This window comes from Lepus europaeus, chromosome 6 (assembly GCF_033115175.1).
Source record: "Lepus europaeus isolate LE1 chromosome 6, mLepTim1.pri, whole genome shotgun sequence".
Lineage (NCBI taxonomy): Eukaryota > Metazoa > Chordata > Mammalia > Lagomorpha > Leporidae > Lepus > Lepus europaeus.
This window is the reverse complement of record NC_084832.1, coordinates 16,920,852-16,944,487: the sequence shown is the minus strand read 5'-3', so window position 1 is coordinate 16,944,487 and position 23,636 is coordinate 16,920,852. Positions and strand designations below refer to the sequence as shown.

At 48.3% G+C, this 23,636-nt stretch overlaps 1 protein-coding gene across 2 annotated transcripts in view; it reads right to left on the bottom strand.

Moving 5' to 3' along the window:
• Positions 1 to 20,626, bottom strand: part of DZIP1 (DAZ interacting zinc finger protein 1) — a 55,224-nt gene extending 34,598 nt beyond the window's left edge. For both annotated transcript variants that reach the window (XM_062194023.1, XM_062194024.1), the window contains exons 1-7: positions 20,491 to 20,626; positions 19,831 to 20,391; positions 17,726 to 17,810; positions 14,911 to 15,035; positions 11,554 to 11,715; positions 6,687 to 6,824; positions 5,187 to 5,249 (exon numbers count right to left, since the gene is read on the bottom strand). In XM_062194023.1, the coding sequence (XP_062050007.1) occupies positions 5,187 to 5,249; positions 6,687 to 6,824; positions 11,554 to 11,715; positions 14,911 to 15,035; positions 17,726 to 17,810; positions 19,831 to 20,391; positions 20,491 to 20,493 (1,137 nt within the window). In that variant the 5' untranslated portion in view covers positions 20,494 to 20,626. The remainder of the gene's footprint in view (positions 1 to 5,186; positions 5,250 to 6,686; positions 6,825 to 11,553; positions 11,716 to 14,910; positions 15,036 to 17,725; positions 17,811 to 19,830; positions 20,392 to 20,490) is intronic.
• Positions 20,627 to 23,636: the final 3,010 nt, after the last annotated feature.

Below are 23,636 nucleotides of genomic sequence, written 5' to 3'. Positions count from 1 at the left end.
GACTGGCATTCCCCAATTTGCTTGTTACTTTTTAATCAACACTGTGTACTAGATGCATTTCATCTTGTTTAATGTACACCACGATGTTATGGATGTATCTTCAAGCCCACTGTAGGGATGGGGAAACTTTGACCCAGATTCAGAAAGCTGGAGGGACAGAGCCCAGACCAAAGTCTGGCTCTGAAGTTACCACTGCCAGAACACACATTGCATGTAGCCCTGCTTTGGAAGTGCTCTGTGTCCTGTGAGGCTGGACAAACATTGAACCAGGCTAGAAAGACTATCTGACTGGAGCCTGCAAAACAGCCTTCAGTCTTCTAGAATCTTCACTGCATTTTTACAGAGCTCTGGAATAGTGCTCCCAAAGCAATCTGGGTAATGCTGAGCCTGAAATGAGACAGAAAGGCCAATAGAAATGTCCAGGCTTTCAAATGAAGGCTTAGGGTCTGGGATATGATCAATAATATGGGGAGTTGTCCAAGGCCCCAAGAAGAAGGGAAATAACTACAGTTTGAACATGGTTTGTCCCCTCCCAAACTCATGCTGAAATGTGATTGCCATTGTGGTGTTGTGGGGAAGTGGGGCCTTTAGAAGACAATTAAGTGGTGAAGAGGGAGTCATGACCTCTCATAGGAATGTGTTATCACTCTTGAGGGACTGGACGGGTTACCCTAGGAATGAGTTGCAACAGAGCAAGGCTCCCTTTGTGCTTTGTCTCTCTCACATGTGCCCCCTTGCCCTTCCACTCTCTGCCATGAGCTGAATTAGCATGAGGCTCCACCAAGAGGCTAAACTGATACTTTCAGACATGCCCGCCCCCAGAACCATCAGTCACAATAAATCTTGATTCCTCTATAGATTTCCCAGTCTCAACCCAAAACAGACGAAGGCATGGGACACATGGAAAATTAGGTATATTTATTAGCTTTTTTCTTTAACTATAACTAAATATCTGAAACGAGCTACTTATGGAGGAACAAAGAGGTCTAGTTTGGATCACAGTTTTGGAGGTTCCTAATCTGAGATCGGGCAGCCCCATCGGTCTGGCCTCTAGTGAACTCTTTCCTGCTGGCAGAGTCCCGTGGGGACAAGGAGCAGCACGTGGGGGGGTGGGGGGGGGGAAGAGTGTGTCTGCCCATGCCTCTCCTTTTAAAGCCACCATGATCCAATCGCAGGGACTCCAGGCCAACAACTTAATCCAATCTCATCACTGCCAAAAAGCACTGCCTCCAAACACAGTAATTGGATTGAGTTTCTATCCTCTTAGTACCATGCACCCGAGACTTTTTGAGGACTAAGCCTGGAACATATGGGCCTCTGGGATACACCCAACATCCAAACCATAGCACTAAGGGATGACATCATTGTGATGCTGGAATTAAGAATGGAAGAAATTACCAGCACAAGGGTTTGTTTCTAAATTTGCCTTCTAACTTTTTCTGGGGATGGTCACTAAGCTCCATAAACTACTATTTAGTGAAATAGAATTTGCCTGTACTCTAAGAAATGTACCAGACAAACAACACAAATATTACATGGGCCTTGACAAATTATATATAATGTACCTATTATATCAATGCAAGGAGTTATATCTTAATAAGGTATGAGGTTAGGTATACAAAAGGAATAAAATTTTAGTGGTGGTGGGCGGGGGGAGGCAGGTAGGGAATGAGAATGGGCCAGAAAAGAATTAGAGAGGAATGTGGAGAGTCTAAGCCCAGAAATTATTTCAAAAAATGTGTAGCCTGAGAGCCCATATTTTTTGATCTACCATGTCAAGTTCTATGCTTTTTTCTACACCTGTCCCCATCACTCCTCCTCTCTTCCTTTCACTGTATGGCCATTCTGCACCTCCCCAGCTCTCAAGCATCTTGGGGTAGGTCATGAGGGCATACCCATCACTTACCTGTGACTTTCTTTGAACTCCTACCAATGTTATTTAAAAAAAAAGACTGCCAAGAATCTAGGTAAGGCAATAAAAAGTTGGCAAACACAACTTCCCCTAAACAGAGAAATACAATATGTGCATTGTGGGCACAGTAGGCACCAATCATGTGGAATAATTAATAGTTAGGTCTTGGGCAGAGATTACTAAACCTGTTTGAATTCACCCTTCTGTTGGGCTTTAAGAGAAAAGAAGGAAGATATGAGCAACTTCTAAACAGGCTAAACCAGCAGATGAGAGAGCAGCGCAGCCTGGCGGCCACACACAATTCTGAATATCCAAGGCGACCAGGACCCAGGGAAGACCTGCCCTTCTTCCTCCATGCAACCAAAGTTGGTGTTCTGTGCAATCGCAGCTCACAGGGAGAAAGTACACAAACTGCAGCTTGAGTTCTGTTTCAGCCAGAAGGCCACTGAAATTTGCACGAGTGCCTGGAAAGCAGTGGGTTTTAATGGAACAAGAATTTAAAACCTACTCCCTATTAATAAGGAAACCTGAATTCAGTTCAGGTTCCTAAATGCTCTAAAGATGCTTTTAGTGATGAAGAGTAGAGATTTTAGTGATTAAGTGTAGTGGATCCAAATCAGAACAGCCAAATCGTTTTTGTTTCTTTCTAAAATATGGACATCCCAGACCAAGCTACTGAAGCGGATTTAGGGGGCAGCACTGGGCACATGCACTTTGTAAAAGGGCTGCAGGTGATTCTGAAGTGCATCCCTGGTTAGGGACTATGAGGGGTCTGAGGAATGCTCATGGAAAATATCTTGAAAAAATTATGCATGGATTTCAAAATTGTTTTGCAGCCAAAAGAACTTATCCTTTTGTTCCATTTTCTATGAAATGTTTGAAGTACCCTGTACTGGTACCTTAGAGCATCTCAAAGGAAAGAGTCTTCATCCTTATGGAAAAGCAGCCGCTGTGCCCAGTCCCTCTCTTTCCTCCTCTCCACCAGCTAAGTCCCTGAAGCACAACAGTATGGCCTGCATTTAAATATCTGTGATAATGGGGCAAGACAGCATCCTTCAAAGCCTCATTTGTAAAATGAGTAACACTATCTACTTTGCAGAATTTCTGCCTCATTTGTAAAATGGGTAACAATACATACCTTACAGAATTCTGAGTAGCATTAAATCTAAGGTAACCTCCAATCTCAGTTTATTTCTAAATGTTCCCAAGAACCCAGTGGTGTGACCATTAACCAGTTTTCAAAACAAAAAATCTCTACAAAACTAACTACAAAACACTCTGATTGATTGATAAGAGATATATACACTCACAAGCTGACACAGGCCAGCTCCCGCACACCTCTACAAGGTAACAATGGGCCAACTTTACTTCCCTGTAACATAGAGGGACAAGAGAGAATATTTCTTGTCTAATAGGTCTGTTTAGGACACAGAAAAACTACTATCCAATGCTCTTGGGATCCCACGTCTTGGCTGGCGAAGGTAAAACATGCTGGGAGATGAAAGTCATCATCCTATACAGGATAGGATTGTCACGAGCAAGGACTGCCTGGGCCCATGATGAAAACCTAGAGCAAACCAGGCCCAGACCTACAGACGCCTCTTTTAACCCTACAGTGAGCACTAACTTCACTATCTATAAGAAGGCTGCGTGATCCCCAGGCTAGATTGCCAGCTACCTTCCACGTTCATCCTGCCAGTATTTAATGAGTGCCAACCATATTTTAGGCACATTAGTGGATGCCAGAAGACAGCAGAGAGCTCAAGAGTTCGACCCCTTCACTCAGAGTTCTATGATCTGCTGGAGAGACAGGCAATAAATGAGCACAGAGAAGCAGGCTGTGTGCAGCACTGATCAGAGCTGCACCTGGGATGTGACAATGACAGAGGGAGGGGACTGCCTACTTAGATGGAGTGGCCTCAGGTGACATGTGCACAGCGGCAAGAGGAGGTGCTGGGCAGAATTCTAAGATGACCTTCAAGGTTGCAGCTCCTGGTGCATGCACCTGCATGTTCTCTTCCTTGGGCTGGGTGGCACCTGCGGATGTATTCATGTGGTGAATGGAATACAGCAAAGGTGGTGAGACTCTGCACCTACAGGCAGAGCCCCATCAACTCTGAGGTCACAAGAAGGAAGGGCATCCTGCCTGGGCACATTTTATGCAGCTGAGTCTTTAACAAGAAGATCTAGGCTTTTCTTGAAGGGGAGAATGAAAGCAGGAGAGACCCTTTCCAGCTGGCCTTGAAGAGGTCACCCAGCCACTGAGAGAGAGGGCATGGCCTCTGGGAGCTGCAGTCTCCACCATACAGTTAACCATTAGGAGCTGCAGTTGAGAACACAAGTGATTGATTCCATGAATGGAGCGTGTGGGTCAAAACTGTGTGACAATGATTCTATCATTTGAAGCCACTCATTTGTGGCCCAAGTACTTGGGGCACACACATGGGAGACCCAGATGAAGCTCCTTGAACCTGGCTTTGGCCTGGTCCAGCCCTAGCTGTTGTAGCCATTTGGAGAGTGAACCAGCAGATAGAAGAACTCTCTCTCTCTCTCTCTCTCTCTGCCTCTGCCTCTGCCTCTCCCTCCCTGTAACTCTGCCTTTCAAATAAATCTTTTTTTTTTAACTCTTTTTTTTTATTTGACAGGTAGAGTTATAGACAGTGAGAGAGAGAGAGAGAGAGAGAGACAGCGAGAAAGGTCTTCCTTCCATTGGTTCACTCCCCAAATGGCTGCTATGGCCTGCGCTACGCCGATCCGAAGCCAGGATCCAGGTGCTTCTTCCTGGTCTCCCATGTGGGTGCAGGGGCCCAAGCACTTGGGCCATCCTCCACTGCCCTCCTGGGCCACAGCAGAGAGCTGGACTGGAAGAGGAGCAACTGGGGATAGAACATGGTGCCCATATGGAATGCCGGCGCCGCAGGCGGAAGATTAACCTAGTGTACCACGGCGCCAGCCCTCAAATCTTTTTATAAAAAATAGGAAAACATTTATAATATATGAGGTGAAAAGCATATAAAGCTATAAAGTAAAATCCAAGTTTCATAGTCCATATAGACAGAGCTCTAGACTTACAGAAATGCAACATTTATAATAGTGTGGACAGAAAACTGAAAGAAATTATAATGAGTAGTAGCAGTGGTCATGTTTGATATTGGAATTATAAGTGGTTTTAATTGTGTTTCACATTTTTGCACAAATGTTACTAAGTGGACAAATACTACATTTACTATAAAGAAAATGACCGGCACACAGGCCCTTGGGTTCTTAACCTTACCTGATTCTTTTCTTTCTTGTGTTCTTCATGAAGAGCTTGAACTTGAGCTGACCACTTGCTTTCCTACAGAAGAGTGAAACAAGTAATTTGAGTGCAACAACAATTTCGTAACAACAAAATCTGCTGAAAACAGGAGCCTCCTTTTTAGTGAGAAATCCAGCTATCTGGCAAAATTTTAACTGTTATTTTAAAAACTATGCACAGTTGAAAATGCTTGCACACATTCGCTAGTGGTTTTAATCTCATACCATAAGGTGGGAGTCTACAAAGATCGCCCATTAAGCTAATAGTCAATATTTTAGACTCCAGTGCCTGGACAACTTGTTCACAACCATTGATTGTGGAAGAACAGCCGGAGACACAACAGAAGTGAATGAGCTTGGCTCTGTTCCCGTAAAATAGTATTTACCAAAATTAGTGCTAGTTTGTCAACAAAAGAAGCCAAAAGGAAACACTAAGGTTTTTTAGTTCATGGATGGGGCTATGAACAGAGCTCACAGCAAGGGGACAGAAGAAGCGGGTGGGACCTCCAGACTTCAAAACCATGTCCTTCCATTCAGGGGAGACAAGGTGGGAGCAAGGTCCCTGGTCCCCTAACCACACACTGGGCACCGGGCTGGGCAGCCCCTGGTGGACTGAGAGGATTAGGGGAAGGCACTGCTATGCACGGGAGGGAAGTGTACACAACAACAGAGTTGCCTTCTAAGGTGTCTGTGGTCAGGTCCAGTGTAGGGGACCATGGAAATGCCATGACCTGGATGTTCAGAACTCTCTGAGCTGCCCTAGCTGAAAATGGTCATCCCTCAGTATCCACAGGGGCCCAGCTCCAGGGTGCCCTACAACACTGATAACCGAGGATGCTCAAGTCCCTCATATCAAACTGTGCAGTAACTGTCTAGGATCTGGGGAGTGAACCAGCAGATGGAAGATCTCTCTCTCTCTCTCTCTCTCTCTGGCTCTATCTCTGTCTGTAACTCTATCTTTCAAATAAATAAAATAACTCTTTAAAAAAAAAAATGTTCCCCTAAGCCACTACCACCGACCAATCAAGGTAGACAAGACAAAACTTGTGCTAATTACAGAGTTTCACTTCCACATGATTACAGTTATGTTTGACAAATGTAAAAGACCATCAGTTTGCAATTGGAGTGGTATATTTCAGCTCTGAAAATAAATATAGTGCTTCAAAATGCCTTTCTACACTTTTTGAAAGTGAGACCTATGTCTGAAATATGGAAAAATAAATAATAATAGTAACAATTTAAATGGGCATTGTTAAGAAAACAGGAAAGAACTTTACCAACTATTTAGCTGTATTCATATCTATTAAGCAACAAGCACTTAATAGCTATTACAAAATTAGGTATGCTTTTAGAGACAATAAAAAAAAAGAACAATTCCCCTTCACAGACACTGAAAAACAGGGTTTTCTGCAGGTGATGCTTCCAGTAAATGACTCACTAAGAAAAAAGCAGGTGGTTCTCACCCTTTTCTACATACCTGACTGTCGAGAAGCTGCATAACATGTTGGATATCCTGAGGATTCGCAGCATGGCCATCTTTCAGCTCGTGTGCATCTCTCAGCGTGCCGATATTGGACTTGATCTGCATGTTGGACTTCTGGATTTCTGACAATTGCTGTAAAATAAAATCCAACATTGCCAGCGTGGCTGCTGTACTTTGGGAACACTGACACTCTGGGTAAAACCCAGGAGTGCAGCCACGTCTTAAATCTCACTGTCCCGGACACTCCTCGGGCTCCTCCCTCCTCCCCCTCCCAGGACTGTCCTGTCTGTTTCTCTCCCAGCACTTACAAGGTGAAAGAGAACATGAGTGCAGCTGGTTCTGCAGTGAGAGGTTCACACTGCCCAGGGACTCCAAGAGTAATCTATTAGGAGTTTGCTAAGGAGTAAGTACAGTGTCGCTCCCAAACCCATGCAGGACTGCAAACCCTGAAGTCTTTTTTTTTTTTTTTTTTTTTGACAGAGTGGATAGTGAGAGAGAGAGACAGAGAGAAAAGTCTTCCTTTACTGTTGGTTCACCCTCCAATGGCCGCTGCAGCCAGCGCACCGCGCTGATCTGAAGGCAGGAGCCAGGTGCTTCTCCTGGTCTCCCATGGGGTACAGGGCCCAAGCACTTGGGCCATCCTCCACTGCACTCCCGGACCACAGCAGAGAGCTGGCCTGGAAGAAGAACAACCGGGACAGAATCCGGCACCCCGACCGGGACTAGAACCCGGTGTGCCAGCGCCGCAAGGTGGAGGATTAGCCTATTGAGCCGCGGCACCAGCCACCCTGAAGTCTTAATGGTACTAAGAGGGTGGAAACCTAATATATTCATGGTATTTAGGCAGTGAGTTTCTTAGGTCACTGGGGGCATGCTCTCGGAAGTGGTCCTCTGATGCTTTCTGGAGTTCTTAGGGGCTTTTTTACAGGCCTGAGTTTGGGCCCACCCACTCCCTCTGCTTCCTGGTTCCCCACCCCCTTGGGGAGCCTTCCCCTGAACATGCGCCACACTCACCAGGTGCCACACTAATCTTGGATTTGAATCTTCAACACCCACAGCTAAATACATCTTTAGAGCTACTTGCCTCAGGCATTTCTTTGTAGTAATGAAAGGCTGACTAATACAAAATACAACATTTAAATTTTACTCTTTGTTTTTTTATGTTATTCCCGAAGTTACTTGTAGCAAAAGAGCCCTCAGATCACCACAGAACGTATTAAGTTCCCTTCCAGACCAAAAGGCTAGGGAGTGTTTTCTCCACTCCTTAAACGTGGCTGCTCAAAATGGCTTCATTTCAGAGTGCGGTATGGGCAGCAGAAGGCGTATCTTTTCAGCAGAGAAACCTGCTCCTTGACAAACACTTCCCCAGCCAGGGGCAAAGGGCCAGTATCCACAGTCATAAATCATGTTGTGTCTGCCCTTTATACAATGCAATGAAAGCAGCACTGTACTTCCTTCCCCAAACCTTATCAAAGTAAAACCTATAACCTCACTCTCATCATGGGGAAACTATCAGATAAACCCCAACAGCAGGGCCCCCTGCCATACACCTGGACCAGTACTTCTCAAAATTATCAAGGTCATCAAAAACAAGTCTGAAAACCTGTCACAGACAAGAGGCATTTTAAGGAGGCATGAAAGCTAAATATAATTGTGCCAGGCAAGATAGAATCCTGGAGCAGAAAAAGGACACTGGGTAAGGACAAGAGAAATCTGAATAAAATGTGAACTTTAGCACTCAGATATCAGTACTGGTTCAGGAAGTCCACAGATGTGCCAACGTAATGCATGATGTCAGTAATGGGAAACTGTGCAGGGTGGAAGTGGTCTATGTAGTACTTTTTTATTTTTTTATTATTTTTTTATATTTTTGACAGGCAGAGTGGACAGTGAGAGAGACAGAGAGAAAGGTCTTCCTTTTGCCGTTGGTTCACCCTCCAATGGCCGCCGCGGTAGGCGCGCTGCGGCCGGCGCACCACGCTGATCCGAAGCCAGGAGCCAGGTGCTTCTCCTGGTCTCCCAAGCGGGTGCAGGGCCCAAGTACTTGGGCCATCCTCCACTGCACTCCCTGGCCACAGCAGAGAGCTGGCCTGGAAGAGGGGCAACCGGGACAGGATCGGTGCCCCGACCGTGACTAGAACCCAGTGTGCCGGCGCCGCAAGGCGGAGGATTAGCCTAGTGAGCCGCGGCGCTGGCCCCTATGTAGTACTTTCTATACCATCCGCTCAACTATTCTGTAAATCTAAAACTATCCTAAACAATAAAGTCTACTGTTAATTTTTTTAAAAATGGATTTATATTTTACTTGAAATTCAGAGGGAGAGAGACAGAGACAGACAGGCAGGCAGGGAGACAGAGAGAAAGATCTGCTACCTACTGGTTCACTCCCCCGAATGCCTGCAACAGCCAGTGCTGGGCCAGGCCAAATCCAGGAGCCCAGAATTCAATCTGGGTCTCCCACGTGGGCAGCAGGGAACTAATTACTTGAGCCATCATCTGCTACCTCCCAGGATGTGCATCAGCAGGACTAGAAGTGGAGCAGCCAGAACTCAAACGAGACACTGATAGGGGAAGTGGGTATCCCAAGAAGTGACTTCACCTCCGTGCCAAATGCCTGCCTATGGTTAATTTTTTAAAACTATGTAGACAAAAAGGACAAACAACTCAAATGCTTGTCTACTGCTAGTGGACAAAGAAAATATGGTCTGTCTATGCAATAGAATATTATCAATAAAAAAGGATGAACTACTGATACATGCTACAGCATGGGTGAGTCTCAAACACATTATGTGAAGTTAAGGAAGCCACTGAGAAAAGGTTGCCTAGAGTGTGATTCAATTCATGTGGATATCCAGAACAGGCGAATCCATGGAGACAGAACACGGATCAGCCGCTGTCAGGGCAGGATGGGGAGTGGGCGCTGATGGGTGCACAGTTTCGTGTTGAGTGATGCAATGTCCTCAGATGACCATGAACATGGATGGCGCCGTGACTCTGTGAATGCCCTAAAAGCCATGGACTTGTACAAGGTGTGAACTACGGCTTAAAAAGAAAAACCAGCAGGAATGGAACAGCTGTGGGGGAAGAGCCCTGTTCCATAATTATGCTGAGGCAGGAGGCAGGAGTGCGGAGGGACTCTCGGGCCAAAGAACTGAAGTTGACAGCTACTCACTGTGGAAGAAATAAGTGTGGCCTTCATGGGGAAGTCGCAAGAAGCCAGTCCTGCAGGGAACGGTGTCAACACCCACTCCAGTGGGTTGTACTGTGTCGCACTTGGAGGAGGCACAGATGGGAGATGTGAATACCCCGGAGCAGAGGTGGTACAAGAAACCATACAGGGGCTGGCACTGGGGTGTAGCAGGTAAAGCCACCGCCTGCAGTGCCTGCACCCATATGGGCACCGGTTCGAGTCCCGGCTGCACCACTTCCCATCTAGCTCTTTGTTATGGGCTGGGAAGGCAGTAGAAGATGGCTCAAGTCCTTAGGGCCCTGCACCCATGTGGGAGACCCAGAAGAAGCTCCTGGCTCCTGGCTTTGGATCAGCACAGCTCTGGCCGTTGCAGCCATCTGGGGAGTGAACCAGAGGATGGAAGACCTCTCTCTCTCTCTCTCTCTCTGCCTCTCCTTCTCTCTGTGTGTAACTCTGACTTTCAAATAAATAAATAAATCTTAAAAAAGAAACAAACCATACAGAGGCGTCAGCACCTAGCGTTCTGCTGCTATTGCAAGGGACTGGAACTGCAGAGGGGGCGTGGTGCTGTTCTCTGCGCCCGCCCTAGGGAGGCTGACGCAGACAGCTGCTCAGAGGAATTTCTCTTCAACTTTTTATTTGAAAATGGCAACTTACAGAGAGACTGAAAGAACAGCACAAGGAACACCATTTCACCTTGTGTGACGGTGAATATTCCGCCACATTTGCTTTAGAAAGGGATATGGAGCTGGCAAACTTTTTCCAGAAGCACCAGAGAGTAACTGTTTGGGAGTTCGAGCCACACAATGTCTCAGCCAAAGCTTTAACTCCACTGCTGCAGCGAGAAAGCAGCGCAGGCTGGGCATAAATGGACGTGCACGCCTGTGACTCAGTGAACGTTCACGTACGGACGCGAAAATGCAGAACTTCACGTCACTGTCATGTCACAAAAGTCTCCTTTTGCTTTTTTTCCCAACCATTTGAAAACGTAAAACCACTCTTAGTTTGCAGCCCATCAAGAAAGCAGGTGGGCAGTCAGATTTGGGCCATGGTTGGCTGACCCTTATGCTAGAGCTCAGAATGTTGGTGGAATTCCAAAACAGCCCTCTCGCCTCCTGTATAAATCGTGGTGGCCCCTAGGGGGAGCTCCAGGATCTCCCCTGAGCTCCCTTCCTTCCTTTGCCCCCAGGATAACTTAGCTCAAAGGAGCTGGCATGGTGCGCTCAGGATCCCCAGTGGGAATGGATGGTTTCTGAGGAAGGAATTCTGGGAGGAGGAGACACTGACCCAGTGCTGTTCCACAGAGGCCAGGGCCTTACTTAGCCACACCCTGCTTGCTTGCAACGCTGTGCACTGTGGTAAGGCAGGGCCCTGTCTAGACTGGCTTCCTTCTCCCACACTGGTGATCTGTGTCACCCTTTCCAGCCATGAATGCTGGGAGTTCCAAAACTTGGTGTCAGAACCTAACCAGATATGGAAAGGGTCAACAAAACAACTTGTTTGACTCCCTCTGTCTTCTGTAGGCCTCAAGCAACCCCGGAGCCCCTAGCAGGGAGGGGTATCTGTACCTGGGCACAGTAAAACACCTTCCAGGTCCTCTGGCCACAATGCCACACTAACAAACCTCTTGAAGAAACCAAAACTATAGAAACCACTAGGATTAATACTTACATATTCCAATGCTGAATTCTTGGAAGTTAATTCTTTAAACTCCTTCATAAACATTTCCTTGACTTTTTCCATTTCACCAACCAGTTTCTCCTTTTCTTCTTCTTTCCATCGATCAAACAACTTCAGAAAGTCTTCCTCTTTTGTTTTCTGCATTTCATATTCCTAAAATTATTTTAAGCATGGTTTTAAAAGTTTTTTTTTTTTTTTTGACAGGCAGAGTGGACAGTGAGAGAGAGAGACAGAGAGAAAGGTCTTCCTTTTGCCGTTGGTTCACCCTCCAATGGCCGCCGCGGTAGCGCGCTGCGGCCGGCGCACCGCGCTGTTCCGATGGCAGGAGCCAGGTGCTTATCCTGGTCTCCCATGGGGTGCAGAGCCCAAACACTTGGGCTATCCTCCACTGCACTCCCTGGCCACAGCAGAGAGCTGGCCTGGAAGAGGGGCAACCGGGACAGGATCGGTGCCCCGACCGGGACTAGAACCCGGTGTGCCGGCGCCGCAAGGCGGAGGATTAGCCTGTTGAGCCACGGCGCCGGCCCGGTTTTAAAAGTTTTGACGTGGGCCAGCATTGTGGCATAATAGGTTAAGCTGCCATCTGCGATGCTAGCATCCCATATGGGTGCCCATTCAAGCCCCAACTGTTCCACTTACACGCACATCAGCGCGTAGGAAAGCAGTGAAAGATGGCTCAAGTCTTTGGGCCCCTGCCATGTACTTGGGAGACCCAGATGAAGCTCCTGGCTCCTGGCTTCAGCCTGGCCAGCCCCAGATGTTGCAGCCATTTAGGGAGTAAACCAGCACAAGGAAGAGCTCTCTATCTCTCCCTCTTTCTCTGTAGCTCTGCCTTTCAAATAAAAAATAAACAAATCTTTAAAAAATAACAGTTTTGACATGAAGCTAATATGAAAAATTTTAAAAGGGAGGCTGCAGCTGATAGCCTAGTCCCAGCTGTTGCAGGCATTTAAGAAGTGAACCAGTGGATAGAAGATCTTTTTCAGTCTCTCCCTCTCTCTGTGTCACTCTGCCTTTCAAATAAATAAATAACAACTTTTAAAAAACTGCATGAAAGCTAATAAAGAATACCAGAGGCCGGCGCCGTGGCTCAATAGGCTAATCCTCCGCCTTGCAGTGCCGGCACACCGGGTTCTAGTCCCGGTCTGGGCACCAGATTCTGTCCCGGTTGCCCCTCTTCCAGGCCAGCTCTCTGCTGTGGCCCGGGAGGGCAGTGGAGGATGGCCCAAGTGCTTGGGCCCTGCACCCCATGGGAGACCAGGAGAACCACCTGGCTCCTGCCTTCGGATCAGCGCAGCACGCCGGCCACGACAGCCATTGGAGGGTGAACCAACAGCAAAGGAAGACCTTTCTCTCTGTCTCTCTCTCTCACTGTCCACTCTGCCTGTCAAAAAATTAAAAAAATAAAATAAAAAGAACACCAGAATAAATGGGAAGACATCCACGATCATGAATTTGATGATTTAATATTTTTTAGCGAGCAATACTCTCCAAAGAAATCAACAGATTCATATTGCAATCTCATTCCAATATCCTTTTTTGAAGAAATGGAATGCCAATTTTCAGTTCAATGAGGGGAAGAGTAGTCTCCTCAACAAACAGTGTTAGGTCAACTGGATAAGTACATGCATAACAATACAGGTGAACCCCTACCTCACACCATAAACAAAAATAAACCCTAAATGGGTCAATAATCTAAATAGAAGAGCTTAAAGCTATAAAACTATTACAATATATGAGGACTATATACAGAGGTGAGTGGAAAGTTATTTAATGGGGACAAAGTTTTAGTTTTACCTCAGAAAAAAGTTCTGGAAATTGGTTGCACAACAATCTGAATATAATAGTCCCTCTTTAAATGCAGTTTCATTTCCTATTATCTCACTTACCTGTAGTCTGAAAATATTAGACAATTTATAAGAAAACAATTCATAAGCTTAAAATTGTACATTATTCTGAGTAGCGTGATAAAAACTTGTGCTGGCCTGCTCCATCTGCCTGGAACACAAATGGCCCCTTTGTTCAGCATATCCACCCTCCTGTTAGCCACTTATTAGCCATCCTGGTTATTAGATTGGCTATCATGGTACAGCACCTGCTTACGTTCAGATAATCCTTATTTTACTTGATAATGGCTCCTAAGTTCAAAAGTAGTGATGCAAGAAATTTTATTACATTTTTATAGTTGTTCTATTTCATTATTATTGTTAACCTCTCAGTGTGTTTATATAAGCTTACCTCTATCATAAGTTCGTATGTGTAGAGAAAATATAGCATATAGAGAGTTTGATCCTGTCTCTAGTTTCAGGCACCCACTTCAGGTCTTGGAATATATTTTCCATGGTTAAGGAAGAACTATTCTATACTTCGCACTACTGAACTGTATTCTTTACAATGATTAAACATGTAAATTGTGTGCTGTATGAATTTTATGACATTTTAGAGAGTGAGAAAGAGAGGGAGACAGCGCATGAAGAAGACAAGAGGGCTCTACCCCATCTTCTGTGAAATAACTTGCCATTTCACCTAGAATGTCAAACTTCCTGTCCCCCAGAGGAAACAAGAAAAAAACTGAGCATAGTATTACTTGTAGTTCAGTAGTGACAAGATAAATGCTCTCTCAGGGTCTTATTTGTCCCATGGAGCGCACTCAGGTCAATCCTCTGTTGGATCAGCGAAGGCAGACTTAGTACCCACAGCAGTTGGATTTCAAGCATCATGGCTGTCTTTCCTCCTGAGGCCTTCATCATCCCTAAGTAACTGAATCAGAACTTTCAAGTGCTCAACAGGGCTCACAAACAGGTCAAAAATATGATGGAAAAGAGAAGACACCTGATGCAGGAGAAGGACCGGACCCACTGTTGGTGGCTTTGAACATGGAGGAAGAGGGCCGTCAGCCAGAGAGCACAGGCAGCCTCACAGGGAAAGTAGTAGCAGCCCTCAGCAGACAGCCAGCGGAGACCTGAGCCCTACAACTCCAAGAGACTGAGTTCTGCCAGCAACCTAAACAAGCAGGAAACGGTCTCTTTCTATGGCCTCTATTAAGGGCCAATGCCCTGCTGACACCTTGATTTTAGCCCAGTGAGACTCATGTCAGACTTTGGGCTCACAGAAATGTAATGTAAGATAATAAGTATGGGTTGTTTTAAGCAGAGAGAGAGAAAGAATTATATTTCCAGGATGTGCTTTGTAGCAAGATACTAAAGAGTAAGATTGGCAGTACCAAATACAACCACATTTTATCAAGTTCTAGAATCTTCTAAGGGTCCTGTTTATGAGAGTCCATGGCACACATGATTAGGTAGAACTGTAATTAAAATGCTATTGTTTCAGAGTTTTGTGTCGTACCTTAGAGAACCGGATGGCATGGGCATGCTGGGAGGTCTCCAACTGAGACTTGGTGAGCTGCAGCTGCTCCTTCAACATGTCGATCTCACCCTGCAGCTTATCCGTCTGTGCCTTGGTCTTATAGTCTGTTCCAACAGAAAGTCTTGTCAAAACAAGATCACAGAAGCCATCTGAAAACTTACAGGGTACAGCCCTATGGGTGAGACAAAGGAAGCTCTTCCTTGGCTTCTTATTACTGGTTTCATCCCACGTGAGCCCATTTTTGCTCTGTAGTTCTTATCTGGAGCCCTTAATATTATGGGGCAAGGAATTATTTTTGGCAGACTTGTTCAGCCACTGTATTGAGATTGGGTTATCTGACAGAGACAGTGTGAGAGCCCTGTGTGGGGAGCAACAATGGTGGCAATAAATAATCCTGGCTGCTTTGACACAATGGCAATGTGGGCTCTTCTTAGAGATGCCTGTCTCCATGGAAACAACGGCTTCCACTGCAGGTGCCACGGTATAAAAGTCTCTAGGTCACCATCCTTTGGGCTCCCACCAACTGCTCCTGAGGGCCCCATCAGTGCTAACATAAGCAAAGGGCTGGCATTCCAAAAGCAAAACTTGGGCCATTCTCAGTCAGCTGGGGCAAAAGCGAAGTACCAAAAACTTGCACAAAGTAGAGACAAGTGAAGGGAGAGTACTTAGGTACCTGTACTTACATGAAGATGTACACATGACTGAATGGATATACATGTGTCTGTGAGTGTAGACATGAAAGGGATGGAAACCAAAGTAGAAAGTCAGAATCTCAAAGATGACCTGAAGAAATAATACTCATTTCAGAGTCTGAAATGCTCTCTGAGACGAGTATGAGATAGAATAAGATACTGAAACAGAAGAGAAAGAAGGTCAGTGTCATACTGAAGAATGACAGATTACGTAAAATAGTGCATCCTTCTAGTCTTTACCATATACTGCTGAACTGTCTCCATGGTCCAAAGCTTTTAAGTGGAATTTTGTGCTTATTCTTTTGTTTCTATAAAGCCTAGTTATTTCCTAAATACATCTATTTACCTAAAATGGGCAGAAATAGAAAAAGACTGGCTGCAAATGGAGGTGGGGAGAAAGGCTCTGGGTAACAAGCTAGCAACAAGCACTTCTGGATCCTAAGAATCAAAATGAGATTGACTGGCAACCTGCAGAGCTTCAGTCTGCTGGAGGGGACGGACACCCTGCATTCTATGCATTTGAGGACACCCACACAGCACAAAGCCTCACATCTGGGAACCACCCGGAATCCTCACCCTGCTGGCCTCCTCACTTCCTCCTCTGTTTGCTTAGTTCCCATGAACACTCAGGCACATCTTAATTTCCCTTCATCTCGCCTTTTGATCTAGACGATGTCTCTCACGTCTCCGTTTTCCTCCCCAGCCAATGTTGTTGGAATCAGGGTCTGTATTCTATAGCACTTACTCCCTCACAATTCCCAGCTCACTCAAGTTGAGTGTCTGGACAACAGTCAGTTCTCAGGCTTCCTCCTACCCAGCACCCCAGGGACAGTTGGTGCAATGGACCACCACCTCCTTCCTGAAAGACTTTGTCTCTTGGTTTCCATGACAACACATCCACAGAGTTCCCTCCTGACCTCCGTAGATCTGCTCCCTTTCCACTGTGCTGCTCTTCCGGAGCTCCTAGGGTTGGGAGAACCTCAGCACTGGCCTCTGCCATCTCTATCCTCTGTTGAATGACCTCAGCCAGCACAGCTCTCCCACTGACTCCCAGATTCCTATCTCCAGCTGGGGTGTCTCCTTGAGCTGCAACCTACAGCATCCCCCACATGCACGTAGATTATGCGTGTGATGGAAATGTACCCATGGCCAACACAAGCTCTTGATTCTCCTTCCTACTGCAAACTAGTTCCAACCCCTGCCCTCCATCACAGTCAACATCATGGCCATTCCTCTACCAAGGAGGACAGCAACCAAGGATCACCTCTGCTTTGCCTCTTGCTCTCATACTAAGTCACATCTCCATAGCTATAGCTTTATGTCCAAAACACCTCATCTTCATTTCCCTCTGCCCTGGGACCTTCTGGTCCAGGCTACCACCATCTCTCACATGGGCTGCTGGGACAGCCCCCTCACTTCTCCACCTGCTTCCACTGCTGGCACTACGCAGCAGCTAGAGGGCTCATTTTCAGGTACAAATTAGATCATGTCCCTCCCCTAGTTCAAATCCTCCAGTGACTTCCCACTGTGCTCAATAAAATACCCACCTTCCAGTCTAGGTCCCTCAAGGTCTCCTGTGGTCTGGCAACTCCCTCTCCAGCCTTATCACAGACCACTTTGCTTGCTCACTCTGCTCCACCAGCTTTCCTTCTGCTCCTCAAACACCTCATCCCACCTCCCCTGGTACCCTTACAATTAGCATTCCAGATGCCTGGGACACTCTTTACAGATTCTCATCTGGCTGGAACCTCCTCATCATTCTGATCACTGACCACCTGGAGTCCTGACTTTCCTGTTCTCACATCCTCATGGCCTTTGCCACCAACTGAAAAGACTTTCTCATATGCTTGTTTGCGTGCGTCTCCTTGGCCCCACACACTGGAGGATATGAGATCAAGAGAGCAGCGCTTCTCTACTGTGCTACAGCTGTATCCCCAGAACCTAGGGCATTGCATGCACACAGTAGGGGCTCAATTTTACTTACTGAATTGGCAGAACTATCACACTTAAATGGACTGAGAAATGCACTGGACCATGCCTCACTGAAAAAAATAAAAGGGGAATGCAAAGGAAACAGCTCTGACATAGATCTCATTGCTTACCAAGGTGAGGATCTTCAGGGTGGCGGCGTTGGATGTGACTTTGTAGAAAAGCTTGGTTCATAAAGGCCTTGTCACAAAAATGGCACTGAGAAGAGAGTAACAAATCTCTAATGGGTGTCTCTAACAAATATCTTTCTACCCAGCATTTAAAATTTGGGCACCTGAGACATTAACTCTTGAAGGCTTTCTTCCCAAAAGATACCATCTTGGCAAATGATACTGGAAGCCTTCCTCATGCTTCATGTGTGTGCCTCATAGAATTCTCAGAATCACCCTAAAAGGTAGCTACTACTAACAACCCCATTTTCCAGATGAGGAAAATAAGGTTTTGAAGTTAATGCCTTTGAAATATTTACACTGGAACAGCTGGGCCTCACACCCAGGTGGTCTGACTATGGAAGTGTCACTTTAAAACACAGGGCTCAAAGACCCATAAAGAGACAATGGCAAACCCCTTACAGAGGACAGAGTGTAGCTCTCCACCCAAGTAGGAAAGGCTGGCTCTGTCACTTCTACCTCTTCATGTCATGCCTGAGCACTCCACAAAGTCAACATTGTCATCCAAAGTATCTTCTGAGTTGCCAGGAGTTGGCAGGTGTCACTTGTTTGATAAAATCGAGTCCTCTCCCTTTTATCCTTATCTATCACCCATCTTTCAGAATCTTTATTTACCAACAGCTTTTTCCAAGGCAGTGAAATGAAAAGATGTTAATAAGCAAACAGGATTTTATGCAGTAGGCCTGTTATGAGATGATTGTCAAAGCTAGAGCACAATAAACTTTAAAATGCTTCAAGATAATCTATTCTGTGTACTGTATAAAAAGACATCATAGCACTATCTGTACATATTTGATTCTCAAGTAACATTTACAAAACAGGCCATTAATCATGTTAAGTATGATCTGAGAGAGCCAGTGCTGTGGCATGGTAGTTAAAGCTGCCGCCTACAGTGCCGGCATCCCATATGGACACCAGTTCTAGTCCTGGCTGCTCCACTTCCAATCCAGCTCTCTGCTATGGACTGGGAAAGCAGCAGAGGATGGCCCAAGACCTTGCGCTCCTACACCTGTGTAGGAGACCTGGAAGAAGCTCCTGGCCCCTGGCTTCGAATCGACGCAGCTCCAGCCATTGCAGCCATCTGGGGAGTGAAACAATGGATAGAAGACCTCTCTCTCTCTCTCTGCCTCTGCCTTTCTGTAACTCTGCCTTTCAAATAAATAAATAATCTTTTAAAAAGAAGTATGATTTGAAGGTTACACCTCGTGGTTGCTCACCCAAGGTCAGACACGAGCCTCTCAGAGAATTCTTTCCTGACTGTTCATCTAGTTTGAGAACACTTTAGTCCAGTGATGCCTTGTAAACCATCTTCCACTAAAAAGACTAGAAAGTAAGGGTGTGAAACTGATCCTTCACCCTGTTGCTTACTTTAATATCATTTCCAAACACTGTTTATACCTTTTGCACTTACTCCATCTAATCAATTAGCAAGATGTAGATTGATTTGTTATGCTAAAAAAATTTGCTGTATTTATCTTGGGCTCAATGTGTAACCCACAGCAGCTGGAAATTAAGACTAGAAAAACAAAAAATGTTTAATTCTTTAACTGCTGATGCAAGTAAATGTTCTTGGTCTGAGGAACTATACACATGGAAGTACTCGGGAGTCCCCAGCTCACTGAGAAATGGTTCAGCGGCAAGAACGTAGGGCACACAGAGTTGGAGGAAGTCCAGCCGAGTGTTAATAATTGGTGAATGTGGGTGAAGCGTGTATCAAAGTTCTTTGTACGGTTGTGGCCACTTTTCTGCCCATTTGAAAGTATCCCAAACTTTCTAAAAATAAGACAACCCCCTAAGTCTAATCACTGCACATGGTTTTGGGGCCTCTTTCCAGAGCAGCCATTGGTCCACGGCTGGTGGTTCATGGCATCCATTAGCAGGAGGAAGCGCCTCCCACAACCGCATTTGGAGGACTTCAGTAAGGTCCTCGGTCAACCTAGCTGTTTAATGATTGAAGCCCTGGTGCTGCAGAAGGTAACGACCCAGGCCAGGGGTCGGCTACAAAGGAAGAGTGGGGCCGCGGGAGCCACCCTGAGCGGCGACCTCACCTGATAGTAGCTGGTTTTGGCCTCGATCATCAGCTGCTGCGTGGAGATCATCTTCTTCCGGCGCTTGCACTCCTCCTTCAGCAGCTTGATCTCGCCCGCCTGCTTGGTGAGCAGCTTCCGGCTCTGCTCGCAGTCGCTCAGGCTCAGGCGCAGCCGCTCCTCCAGCGCGTGCACCTGCGAGGTGAGGAACTCCTGCGAGTGCAGCAGGTACTCGATGGTGAGCTGCGCCAGGCGGATGAGCTTCAGCAGCACCGGGTCCACCCCGGACTGGCAGTGCGGGCACTTCTCGTCCTCCAGCTTGCAGAAGGTGATGTTCATGATGTTCTCCTGCAGCGTCAGCACGTCCACGGCCCCGGCCACCTTGTCCACGTCGATGGCGCTCAGCCGCCGCCAGTCCACGCTCTCCAGCCGAGGCCGGAACTGGAAGAAGGGCTGGGGGCCCAGCCCCGCGCTGGGAGGGAAACAGGCCATGGCGGCCGCGCCCGCCGCGCCGCCGGCCGCAGAGGCGTCGGGGCCCTCGGGGCAGCCGGCCAGCGGGTAGTACACGTGCTTCTGGAAGGGCTGTGGGAGGAGGAGACGGCGCGGTGGGACGCGGGGCGGGGAGCTGGGGTCCCGTGGAGCCGACGTGCCCGCTGCGCACCCCGGGATCCCGCCTCTTACCATGTTCGCAAGCCAGTCGGCCGCGTGTGCCTGCGTCGGGGGAGCGGGGCGGTCTCCTCTACCCGGCCGGGGCCGCCGCCGCCACCACGGCCTTCGGGAGCCGGAGAAGGCCGGGTCCCCCGCGGCGGCGGCGGCGGCGACCTAGGGCCTGGGCGTCCAGGGCCGTTACTATGGGAGCGCCCGAGCCCGGACTGGAGCGAAGGGCGCGTCCACCTGCGCGCGCTCAGCATGCGCCCGGCGCCCTGCGGGACCAGAACAGACCGAGTGGTGACACCCGTGCTCCCGGAGAGGGCGCCAGCCTTCTTAGGTGCCACCCGCTGTCATTCTACAAATCTATCCATCCGAAAGACCGTGTGTGCATTTAAGGGGGCCGGCTGCAAAAGGGCTCTGGGAAACTTGGGGATACTAGAAGTGCCCTACATTTTGACTGTTGTGTTGATTACCCCGGGGGTATAAATACATGTCACAGCTTTTTTTTAAATTGCACACCTAAAATTAAAGGTGCGTTTTTAAATACCACATCGCGATCCAGCTGTGATTATAAAGTAAACTGGGAGTTACTCATATAGGATGGCAAGCTTCCTAAATGTCTTCCTGCTCAGCTGCTTTTCAAAGGAGTTTTCGTCCTCTAAAACCGGCGGAGGGGGCTTTTCACCATCCGCCCTCGTGTCCAGTTCCACGAGGCCGCGGTATTTACCTTCCCAGCTTGCGTGGGGTCTGCATTGCTTTCCGGAGAGAAGCCAGCGCTGTCCTAGCAGCGACCTGCAGACCTGAGGCCTCTCATCCTCGGGGTCGTCTGGCGGCTGCCCGTGGTCACCACAGAGCTCAGTGAGCAGAGGAAAAGCCAGACATTCCTCAGTCCACCGGGGAGACCCTGCTTGGACCAACCATCGGGAAAATGGTTTTCTTTCCTAACAGCCAAATAGGTGAACAGAAGAGAGGGAAATGCCGTTCAGAGTAACTGGAAGCCAAGTCGTAATATCAAATACGTTTAGCACTTTCCAGATTACGGTGACCCCGAAATAAACCCATCGGAAAACATCCAGGAAACAAAGCATGCACGTCCCATGACGCCCAAACTGTTTCATGGGCCTTGTGAAAAAATAAATAAACAACTATTAACGACCCACTGCAGCCTGGCATAAAAGCCCTAGAGACATACACACTCGTAGATCGGCTGTGGGTTTCAGTGTTTCAGTCTTCTGTTTTCCTGCTGCCTGACCGAGAACAAGATGGTCAGCCCTGGGCCTCGGCTTCCCCATCTGTTTAAGGCGTCAGGATACCGACCTGGCAGGTCTGTAGGCTCTGGGCTCCATCCACTGGGCTGCAGGATCCGCAGGAACGAGGGCCGGGTCTCTCCTGCTTACCGATGTAGCCCCCAGCACCTAGCACGGGACGGGCACGGAGAGGGCGTTCAATCTCCCGAACGGAACGATCGAACGAATCCGGCGCTTGCTGGAGGAAATGCCGGGCCCTCATCCCTCCTATTTTCCCTTCCCCTGGTCCGTTGGAGGGATTAACCCGTGCTCGGAGGTGGACGTGGGGGCTGCCTGTGCGCCCCCACTGCGGCCGGGGCGAGGAGGCGCGCGGGTCCTAGGGTTCATCTCGGTTCGCCGCAGCCTCCCCAAGCCTGGGACCGCGCATGTTGGCCGCCCTCGCCCCCTTGGTCAGATCTCGGTTACAAGATGGCCGGATGAGGAAAGCAAGGGGCCCGCTTTCGCCTTCCCTCCGCCCCCCATCTCGGCAGGGCCCCCAGCCGTGCGCCGGAGCCTCTGGTCCCCGGCGCGCGGCACTGCGGGCCCGCCGAACCCGCTAAAGACAAAGGCCCTTAGGACGCGGGCAACGGTGGGGCCTCGGCGTCTCTCCTAAGCAGGCAAGCGGGGGCTGGGGGGCTGCAGCGGCCACGCCAGCGGGATCTGGAGCGGCTCGGTTCGCAGCCCGGAGAGGCCGGAGGCGGGCCCGTCTTCGCCGGTCCTGCCTCGGACGCCTGGCGCATCCCTGCCCTCGGCTCACCCCAGCTGCGCGCTCCAGGGCAGATGCCGGGCGCTGCGAGCGGACCGGGGCGACACAGGGGACCCAGATCCCAGGGGCGCTGCTAGCGCAAGCGGGGCCGGCGGAGGCCGAGGAGCGGCAGAGCGCGGAGAGGCGGACAGGCGCCTTCTTCCCAGCGAGCAGGACGCAGCGCGTCTCCACTGGGCAAGTCGAGGCGAGACTGGGCGGCTGGCGCGGTTCCTGGTCTCCTCCGACTGCAGGCCGCAGGCGTCTCGAGGTCCCCCACCCCCCTCCCGCCCCCTCCCCTCTGCGATCCTTCTCGGCTTCTTCTCTCCGCAGCCCGGGCTCCTCTGGCAGCTGGGCGGGCCCGCGCGCGTCTAGACCGCGGCTCTGAAATGCTCTCTGCCAATCCCGTCGCTGGTGCAGACACGTGGTGCCGGGGCGCGCTCTGTTGCTGGCCCCGGGAAGGCTTTTCAAAGAGAAAAACAGATTTCGCTCCTACTCGGTGGTCGAACAGGCCGACAGATAGCTGATTTCCAACAAGCGCTGTGCGGGAATTCTCTTCCCAGAAGAGATTCCTTCCAACCGCGGCAGTCGGCAGCCGCAGGCCCCTTGCAGAGCTGTTGTTAGGCAGCCCTGCATTTGCGTGATGTGAAAATGAGACTGGCACTCTAGGATTTAAACCCACGCAGGTTTCCGCGCCTCCTTCTGTTGTGCCCAATTTAGGTTTAAAGATGTAGATTGCTACTTCTAGATAATTGGGCATGGGCGTCGAGAGAGAGAGAGAGAGAGAGAGAGAGAGAGAGAGAGAGAGAGGTTGTGGATCAGGAGCTGTGTGACTATTTCTCTAAGTTAAAATTAGAACGTGGGTTCTGGCAATGGCTCAAAATTCAGTATTTTGAAATAAGGAGTAATCCAGAAAGTATGTGTAACCAATTTAGCAACCCTGAGATTGATGCACATTTGGAAATTTGGGTGTATCTTTTGCAAAATCCTAGTATCTACTATAGCAAAAGAGAAAAAAAGTTCTTAAATTGGAAAATAGCAGCTGCAGGATTTATACCAGACAACATGTGACTGTCAAAATACCATTTGTGCTTCTTTCTCCCTGACTGAACCTTGTACCATATTTAGCACAAGGCTTCAAAGCTCAG